Source organism: Pinus tabuliformis, chromosome J (genome assembly GCF_031772625.1).
Source record: "Pinus tabuliformis cultivar Carrire ecotype Pingquan chromosome J, CPIR1, whole genome shotgun sequence".
NCBI classification, from domain to species: domain Eukaryota; kingdom Viridiplantae; phylum Streptophyta; class Pinopsida; order Pinales; family Pinaceae; genus Pinus; species Pinus tabuliformis.
In genome coordinates, this window is record NC_142295.1 from 544,374,675 (window position 1) to 544,385,048 (window position 10,374).

At 36.5% G+C, this 10,374-nt stretch overlaps 1 protein-coding gene across 1 annotated transcript; it reads left to right on the forward strand.

Annotated features, from left to right (window-relative positions):
• Positions 1-265: 265 nt before the first annotated feature.
• On the forward strand, positions 266-2,060 carry LOC149228164 (putative receptor-like protein kinase At2g42960). Its single transcript, XM_089375649.1, has 4 exons — positions 266-933; positions 1,077-1,181; positions 1,351-1,473; positions 1,716-2,060. Exons 1-4 carry the CDS (start codon positions 266-268, stop codon positions 1,924-1,926), a joined length of 1,107 nt encoding a protein of 368 aa, XP_089231775.1. The 3' UTR covers positions 1,927-2,060.
• The last annotated feature ends 8,314 nt before the right edge of the window (positions 2,061-10,374 follow it).

A 10,374-nucleotide genomic window follows, 5' to 3' on the forward strand; every position in this document is an offset into this window, starting at 1 on the left:
AAGCAATTTTCGCTGGTGATGGGATATTTATAAAGGTTCGCATTCAAACATGGGTTTAGTGTGTGTCCTGTCTAGTTTGGTTGCAGATGCAAGCTGCGCTTCTGGGGAATTTAGCTGTTTACCTTGGCAATTGGCACTGATATAACGTTCGTGGTATGATGATTTCATTTTACTTCATTGCTTGGTTTAATGCAACGTTGATTGTTACCTTCCTATTCCTTGCCTGAAAATTACTGTTCTCTGGCAGTGGAACTAGACTTTAAAAATGTCGTCTGGAGGGTTCTTGAATGCTCAGTTATCCAAGAAGACATCCATTTTTGGGATGAAACTCTGGGTCTTGATTGGTTTGGCTGTTGGAACATTCATTTTCTTAATTCTCTTTATGTTATCTCTTTGGCTTGGTTCTCGGAGAAAGTCGAGGAGAATACTTAAAAAGCTGCCCATTAACCAGATCCCAAAAGTTTCAAAGGAGATAAAAGAAGTAAAGGTTGATAGAAAAGGGATTAACAATCCTCCCCAAGGTGATGCAATTAGCTTCACTAATCAGGGCAATTCCAGCAAGAAAAATTCGGACAAAGTTTTGGTGCCCGTGGGGGTAAAGGGTTTTTCTGATGCAAAGAAGAGTAGTCCAGGGGGTTCCTCTCTTCAACAGAAGGGAGGAGTCTCACAATCAGTAGACGGGGGAAGCTCAGAGGCACATTCTATTTATAGAGGCTCCTCATCTTTTGCAACGAATACAGCTTCACCGATGAGTGGTATGCCTGAAGTCTCATATCTTGGATGGGGTTATTGGTTTACTTTAAGAGATCTAGAAATTGCCACAGGTTATTTTGCAAAGGAAAACGTACTTGGTGAAGGTGGTTATGGAATTGTCTACAAGGGTCAGCTTGCAAATGGAACTATAGTTGCAGTTAAGAACCTATTTAACAATTTGTAAGTTGTTTTATCTTGAAATAATGTGTGCAGTCTTTGCTGTTCTGCTTTCTTAATAAACCTTTCTTGTTATAAAATGCAGGTATGTACTCTTTTTTGGAGGTTCTTTTCTTAATTACTTGATTCTCTGTGATTTGTTTCAGAGGCCAAGCAAAGAAAGAGTTCAGGGTGGAAGTGGAGGCCATTGGCCGTGTCCGACATAAAAATCTTGTACGGTTGCTTGGCTATTGTGTAGAAGGAACTCACAGGTACAAACTATTAATGCAGGATTCATGTGGAGCATTTTTTTTTCACGCTTTTATTGTGTATAAAAAAATAGTATATGCAAGAACTAGAACTGATTATCTGCGAAAGTGCTAATGCACTGTTCTCTTATTCTCTATTTTACAATGATGTTCACTATTTATTTCCTTTCAGGATTTTGGTATATGAGTACGTTAATAATGGCAATTTGGAGCAATGGCTTCACGGAGCTATGAGGCAATGGGGCTTTCTGACTTGGGAGGCCCGTATGAAAATTATCTTTGGGACTGCAAAAGCGTCTGTGTCCTGTTATCTTTCTTCTTATTATTCTTCCCACTATGTTATGCGTAGATAACTGTACTTCATTAAATATTTTTATTGGATACGATCTAAAACTTGAGATATGATATTAGGCTGTAAGTTTGTTTCTCTTCAAGGCTATTATTGAATTAAAAACTTTGTGGCAACCACCTGTTTGACGTGCATTTAATTTCCTTGTCATCATTTTAGCTCTGAAAGCCTGATTGCATTCTTTGCAGATTGGCATATTTGCATGAGGCGCTAGAACCAAAGGTTGTTCACAGGGATATTAAATCAAGCAACATCTTGATAGATCATGAATTCAATGCAAAGGTTTCTGATTTTGGTTTAGCAAAGCTTCTTGGATCAGGAAAGAGCCATGTTACAACGAGAGTAATGGGTACATTTGGGTACAGTGACACTCTCTCTCCCAACTTTCCTCTGATTTGACTGCTATTTGTTTTTTCTAGGTCCATTCTTCCATGTTACAATAAATAAGGTTTATTCAGCAGGCAGACTCTTCAGCCATTGTCCATGGATGAGTGTGACCTGCCATATCCCAAGACTTGATTAAACGTGCATCTAAGTCTACCTGTATTTCAGGTGTTTCAGGAAAGACCATAGTTATTGCAGAAGTTCTAATAGAAAGAAAATCGTGTAGCACAAGCAGTGGCAACAGGAGTTCCAGCGCTTGGGAGGGCGTGAGCGGCTCGAGGGAAGGAGGATATACCCCGTATTTTTCAGAGGTAATACACTGAAAGCGCACATGATTTCAACATTATTCAAACACACTGTAACATATAATTGCGTTAGAATATGACTCATGAGTTACAAATTGGGAGTAGCCATTAAATAATGTTCTTTTTTTTCCAAAGAAAAAAAACGGTAACCTTTTATTAAAAATGAAAAGTTACACAAGCAGATGCATTTAAGCATTCCATGAGCTGCCCATATGGGCTCGAGTGCAATCGCACCCCACGCAAACGTTAGAAGACTAACGTGCACAAAGAATAGTAAGAAAAAAAGAAGAGAGAAGAGAGGAAGAAAGAGGCAAAAAACTGAATTCCGGCAGTGAGTAAAAACTCACGCTTCAAGTTTTCCTCCCCTTTTTCTTTTCGACCTTGCGCCATTCTCCTTGAGTGGGCTCGATCGAAGCTATGACTAATTGTGTTTTTGCTTTCTGTGGGGTTGTTTCTTTGTCTGAGTCTGAAGTATCTGAGTGGTGGTGCCGTTTGATTCCTCCCATGCTTTGGTCCTCGATTGTCTTCTCTGCCTGATTTTGGTGGATCTTTGTGATCTTGTTTTCTGTTGTAGCTTCCTTCTGGGTCTCCATTCCTTGGGTTGCCTCTGCATTCTCTGCGGGGGTGTCGTCCTCTTCTGCTTCTGATTCATCATCATCTGAGTCAGGGGGAGGAAACTGCCATCCTTTCCTCTGCTTCCCTTTCTGCTTCTTTTTGTTGTTTGCTTTTTTTGCTTCTGGGCATGTGCTTTGTAGGTGTCCTGTCTGCCTGCAGAGCCTGCACCTGAAAGCAGTATTTTCATAGTCTAGTGCTTGCAACCAGTTTTGTTGTTTGTAGATCAGTCTTATGTTGTCTGGTAGCCCTTTGCTTAGATCTACTTCCACACAAATGCGTGCAAAAGTGTATACCCTTTCATCGATCCTCTCCAGATCTGTTTTGATATATTTCCCTATGCTGTTCCCAATTCCTTCCAAGACTTGTTCGCTCCAAAAGTGAAGGGGAAGGTTGTATAGACGAACCCAGACCGGTACTTTGGATACAGTCATGTTGTTTGGATCAAAATCTGGGAACCATGGGGTCATGAACAGCCCTGATGTTCCCCAGAACCAAGGCCCGTCTCTGATGGTTTTTTCTCTGACTTCCGAGGATGCGAATCTAACTATGAAAAATCCCTTGGAGCATAAATGTATATCACATTCCATGGTCCAAGTGGTGAAGATCCAATGGAATAGATCCATTGGTTTAGGCCAGAAACTGTTAAAACGACAGATTAGGGCTTGCGTTTCATAGGATTTGACGAAATCATCAAGCCCTGTAGAGTCGAAGTTTAGGATTGGGGTTTGTCCTAACTGATCTACAAGGTATGGTCTAGGAGTATACCTGCCTTGGTCAGGAGAGGATCCTGTATCTTTGTTACCCTGAAGAATGTTTTTGTATGAGGAACCTCCTTTGGGTTGCTGCTGAGTTGCTGTCCTTTTCCCCTTATCCCCTCCTGGGAAGTTTTTGTCTCCCCCTGAGCTGCTTGTCTGACCCTGAGGAGGGGCTCCTCCTCTCAGTCTGAGATTCAAAGCAATTGTTTCTCCTGGGCTAATCCCATAGCTTCCCATGGTTCTGTTGTCTTGGAGCGACCATCTGCCATTGACTAAGTGTTGGATCTGTCTGGGGTATCCAGTCAATGCACAGATTTTCTGCTTCAGCTGCAGCACAGTACTTTCTGCATGTACCCATACTAAAAAAGATTTCGTCTCTGGGGTTTTTATGAAGATCTGAAAATGACTTTTTGTTACCTGATGACTGCAGTCTAGCTGAGTTCCTGCTCTGCCTGAAACAGTGACATTACTGGTGGCCTTGTGGTCTGGCTGTCGACGATCTTCCATATCTGAGCTTCTATTGAGACATTCTAGCCCTTGCCTGCCGCGATCTGCAAAACCTCTGATGGATCGGTGCATATACCCACCGATCATCTGCCTGAGCTCCGGGAGATCTTGAATCTTGTTCAGATTAGAGAGATCCGGCCTGGATCTACAGATTTTTGGCCATGCAGGAGTGTACATGGGCGGATCTGCCCCATGCAGCCCTTCGTCTTTGCTTGCATGAAAAGACTGTAGAGGGGTGAGCCAGACAAACCCTAGGCTGACAGATCCTGTATTTATCAAACCAATCTCTGCCAGATCTCCGCCCCCAAAAAGAGATCCGAGCCCAAAAACGAAAGAAATCTGTAGATCTCTGGTCTCGAGCGGATTTGTGGCCCTCTCCTTCAGATCGGCCCTAATTTCCTTTGGCCCAGCATGCAGAGGTTGATTTACTGCTGTACCCACAGCTTCCGGTAGTTTCCAGGTATATGCGCTCATGATCCGGGCCGCTTCAGAAACTTGGAGAGGGCCGAACCATTCCAGTGCCGCGATCTTACTGTCGAACCTGAATGGATCAGTATCTGCGTCCTTCCTTTCCACTCGGCCTCCGACGATCGCCATGCCGAGAGTTCCATTTCCTGCGCAAACCAAAATCTCTGTGATGGCCATTTTCTCCCATACACAACTATTCCAAAGTATTTTGTTGCACCACAATGTAAAACTTGTAAATCTTGCGTAAGGTTCCCATTAAATAATGTTCTGTACAAACAAAAAATTCATTTACCATTTACCAGTAAATAATGTTTTGTACAAACGAAAAATTCAGTTTTGTACAAACGAAAAATTCAAAAGCTCCTCATTTGCCAGTAAATAATGTTCTGTAAAAACTTAAAATTAAAAAACACCTCATTTACCAGTAAAAAATGTTCTGTACAAACTAAAAGTTCTTACCAGTAAATGAAAGTTCTTACCAGTGAATAATGTTTTGTACAAACAAAAGTTCAAAAGCACTAGTAAATAAAAGTTCTTACCAGTGAATAATGTTCTGTACAAATTAAAAGTTCAAAAGCTACAGGTGTAGGTTGTGACCTGTTTTTCATGTAAAGATTCCACAATAACCCATTAATTGAGTCCAAGCAATGATCATCTACACTTTGGCATTGTATTGCTTTGTCACTGTCTCTGAATTTGCAACGCTTTGTCACTATCTCTGAATTTGCAAAGCTTTTCGGCATTTCCATCGTTCCAAATTTGTAGTTTTAGCCCTTCTAGTGTGTGGAGGTACATATGGTGTAATTCTAAAACCGCTGGAATCAGTTGAAGCTGGGTTGGAACTGCTTCCAAATCGGCCTGAATCATTTCATGTAATCCCATGCAATTTCACCCATGATTTTTACATCTCCTTGATCTCCGCGTTACTCTATTTTTCAGACTTGAGCCGCTGGAACTCAGTGACAAACTGTTACTTTACTGTCTCTATGGTAAACAAGCTAAAAAAAAAGGATCAAATCTTGGTTCATGCGCGAGAGCCCTTGATCTTAATCCTCAAAAGTGTCAAAGGCTGGACTCAACCTAGAGGCACCAGTTATCTGTTCGGCAGGAGTGGACCAAAAGCATCTGAACTGTTGTATTCTTCAGCTGGGTTGTTGTATTCTCCAGCTGAACTCATGGATTCTCTAGGTTTTATGCTTGAATTTTCTGGAGTGCTTCTCTGGCATTTTCCATGGACGAAAGGTAAAGAAACCCATCTTCTGTTTCAGGGGACATTGTATTGGGCTCATGGAAATAATAATGAAGTTGTTGATTCAGGCATTGATATCGTATTGTGTATTACAACTGTCAATGGTGGACACAGCTCATGCATCATGCATGTTCGCCATATGAATAGAGTTACAACTCAGCGACCATCTTCTAAAACTTTTGATAGGACATGTCCTTTTCACTCACACAATACTTAACTCGTGGGCCTCTGCATGATGGGTAGGGCGTTTGTTCTCCACTTCACAATTTCTCTCTCCACGAAACTTATAAATTTATTTAAAATATGTACAGTTGCTTAGAACTCTTAGTGAATAATAAATTCATGGATTCCATTAAACTCTTAGTAATGACAACGAGTGAGTGATATTAAATGAATTCTCGTTACTAAAATATTATCAGGTTGTTTATGCTATGGTACAATGTTGTTTTTTTGGTAATTTTAAAATTATTTTTATTTATTTATCTTTATAAATTTATAAAAGAGATAAATAATTATATATTAAGTATTTTTTGCTTTTTGTATATAAATTTTTATACTAATTTTTAATTAGATTATTCTCCAGAATATAAGATAGAATATACATTATCTAATAGACTAGCTGCGCCGCTGCCATCTTCTTAGTCTTGATATAAACTTGACTCAACTCCCACCTTTCATGACTTTATACCTCACCCCCTAAAAAAAATTCATAGTCAAAACTAAACTACTTGGAGTGCATGCAAAATGGAACCACAACTACGTGGAGTGTATGCATAGTCTCTTATAGGCAGGGACTGCCGCTACGCAGTTGCACTTGTTTTTGTTGCAATTTGGTGGAATATCATTATTTCCATTAAACCATTTAAATTGTGCATTCATATAGGGCTCAAATACATTGGTCAAATCAAAATACTTTGGTCTTTATATAATTTCAATGAAGTACCATCGTTCCTTTCGCAACATAGTTCGGAAACTTTCCTATTGCTCAACCTGCAAAAGTAGTAATGTGTGTTGATAAAATTATATGATACAAAATAAGCTTTACATACTTAAGTGCTGAAACTTTCCCATTGCTCACCCTCCATAAGTAGTAATGTGTGTCAATAAGATTATATGATACCAAATAAACTTAAGATACTTAACTGTCAAGGCTCTAATTACTCTTAAACCAAAGGGCTTCTTGTAAAAAAATTGCAAGTAGTTGAGAAAAGGGCCTTCTTGAAAATACAAACTCTAATGTATATGATGCGGTGAGAATCACGATGAAGGAAGTGAGCATGGGTAGTATGTGTCATAGAAATGTGATTATTAAGAGGGTCTAACGGAGTGGTCATTGGGAAATTCGCTAATTCAAAAGATATTTCATTTCGCCTATTAATGTCCCTATCATAAGCTTAACTCTATTAAATTTCAAAACTATAATATTTTATTACTTCTTTAAAATACAAAGGAACGTATATCTTCTTTAAACATCAATCAACTCAGCAAGATATCTCACTCATTGAAGGAAAAAAAAACAAAATTTTGGAATTCAACTATACCACACAATAAACCACTCTCCATAAAACAAGCACCTCTACTCACCTGTCTCTCCCATACCATTCAACTAAACCTTTTCACGCTAAATAACATAATTTTATTTCATTTTACATTTTAACAAATATATATATATATATATATATATAATTATATAATTATAATATATAATATTTGTTTAAATTTTATGTTATTTTTTCGCATGATATCTCCATAAATTTTATATAATTATAATATATAATATTTGTTTAAATTTTATGTTATTTTTTCGCATGATATCTTCATAAATTTAGTAAATTGGTTGATTTTGAATGGATTAAAAAAAAAAAACAATTTAAATTTTATCTTTAACAAGATTAATAAAAATATATTGATTTAATCGCTTAAAATTTTGTCACCGAGATGAAACTTGATACAAAAACCTGTCAGCAAAGGCAAAATCTAATAAAACATCTACAAATTCAAAAAGTTTTCAACCATTCTCTCGCGTGGTTGTTACAACGACATTTTAATTTACTGATATGCCAGGAAATATTGTGAACTAGATTTGCCTAGATACATTTAAAAAACATTGCACTAACCCAAAAAAAAATTCAAAAAATTGCACAAACCCAAAAAAAATTCAAACATGTGCAGGCCATTGGTGTGGCCCATTAATGGATTGAGCATTATAGCTTTCGCAAGTAATAACATTTACCATTTGGGTCAAGTTTACCATCTTGTACTTGGGCATTCTAGTAGAATTACCCCCTAAAGGTTTGGCAAAGAAACATCCCTGGCTATTGTGGAAAAGTATTTTCAAACTTTTCTGAATTTCATGTATTATTACATATAAGTTTGAAATTTTAAATGTGTAAAGATCAAAGTTAAAATTAAATTTCATGCTTATTAGATATTTATAATTTTATTGTGATGGTTGCGAATTTTCGAAAATATAGCCATAAACTTTTATGGAAATAATATAATGGTTGTTTAGGAAGGAGAGTGACACATACAATTTGTTTAGATTGGCATTATGAAGTTCGGATTATAATTAATTACAAAAAACTTTTAAATTAGTTAGAATGTAGAGATTAATTATAGGATACATGGTTTTTGGGAAAACTATAGATTTTATTCATATATTATAAATAGGTTTTGGAATGTAAATATGAATAAATTTTTTTGTTTTGTTTTTGTTTGTTTTTTTCATATTGAATCCCGGAGTATGCACAGTAATAATCATAGTTGGCACATGGGTCTAAAAATATATTTGACTTTCGTATAGAGGAATTTTATAGCCATAATTTATTCTATCATAGTAAAATTTGTATTCATGAAATTGGTGGATGAAATACATTTATGTATTGTATTCATTAGCCTCATAGAAATGCCATGTGTGTGTGTGTGTTATGTTTTACGGTTGTTACATATGATATTTTAGTCAAAAGTGGAATACATTATCTAGAATAAAATGGAGTGAGTGTATATAAGTTATAAAAATCATTTTCGTACCTATTTTAATGTGTGGGAATATAACCTTAGGTTTCTAGCTTGTGTTAGGAATCAACGCAAGTCATGTGTATCTTAATGTGGTTAAATTAAAAAATATATATATATAGGAATAGTGTTATCACTGACACTCTTATGCTTGCACTTCTTAAGAGGCACACCTTATAAAGTGTACTTGTGAAAACTTAACAAGAATATTGAAAGGTTGAAGTGTTTTAAACTTTTGTTTATTCTAGTGAGATAGTCATGATGATGGTCTGTAAGGACCAATCAATAACAAACTTTCCAAACTTATTTATGATGAGATTTTGGGATGATGATTACTACAACAAACCACTAGGAATGATGTGATTTGGACATGGAAATCTAGTGTTGATATGAATGAAAGGAGGTAATGTGTTCCTCATATTGATGAAGATTTACTTGTGGTCCATTTGGATGAAAATGGGTGAACAAATGTTTATCAATTATCATGATTTCTTTTCAAAAGGAGCATATTCTTGTATAATATACAGTCTGTAAAGAATTGGGAGATCATGTGAAATATATTTAATATTCCTCTAGAATAGAAGTCAAAATGTTATAACCTTTTTTTGAGGATATCTCCTCTTAAACAGGGGGAGGAAATGGTTCAACATTGAAATAATAATGTTGATAACTAACATTTTGAAAAAAATAAGAGATAACATTCTAAGACTGATTCCAATGTTGTAGTGTACATTTGACAAGGTTATTTATGGAGGAAGTGTGAAGAAGGAACTTGAATTTTTGAATGAAGGTCATGAACCATAGCCCTTGCAACCATAACCAACTTGGAAGGAGAGGATGAATAGAAAATAGTTATATGACACTAATAGTATTGATGAAATAACCTATATCCTAGATAGATGGTAAATAATCTTATTTCATTATTGTCATTCAATGCTTATGCAAGCAAATGAAATTGATTTTTATGATGAATCATGATAAGAGTGTATGTAGTGTAGTATTTCTCTATAATTGAGATGATTCTCATATTTATGATGTTAAGACATGAGGTTGTATTGATATGTGGTTCCAAATATTATGTGATGTCATAATATATATTTGATACAAATATGTTGATGTTATAACTTATGATGATGGGGAACATGTAGTTATTACATGCAAACTTTATGATATGAATGAGCATGCAATTTTTACTATTTAGAGTGTTGTGAAAACAATGATATTATGTTCTCATCATTACATGCAAGAGATGGAATGTGGATTATTTTATATGATGTTATAATGCTAACTAATGCATTGGTTGCATGTTGAGATTTGGTGATTGACGGGAAATCCAAAAATGATCCGATAAGGTCGGATTATTTAATGACCTCATGGGAGCCCATACCTACGAGGGAGAATGTGTAACAACATATGGGTTGGGGACAGACTCAATCAACACTACATATGCCAATGTTTATTTTGTCTTGTGTAACTCTTGATGGATAGCTCTTAAGGAGCTATGGGACCATCTTGAGGAGGTCGAGTGTTTGAAATTGGATTGGGATGT

Bases quoted from the DNA above. Each gene is read 5' to 3' on its own strand.
- LOC149228164 (XM_089375649.1), top strand. From the start codon at position 266: ATGTCGTCTGGAGGGTTCTTGAATGCTCAGTTATCCAAGAAGACATCC. The intron at 1,182-1,350 runs GTACAAACTATT...ATTTCCTTTCAG, and splicing joins TGTGTAGAAGGAACTCACAG to GATTTTGGTATATGAGTACG. The intron at 1,474-1,715 runs GTCTGTGTCCTG...CATTCTTTGCAG, and splicing joins ATCTTTGGGACTGCAAAAGC to ATTGGCATATTTGCATGAGG.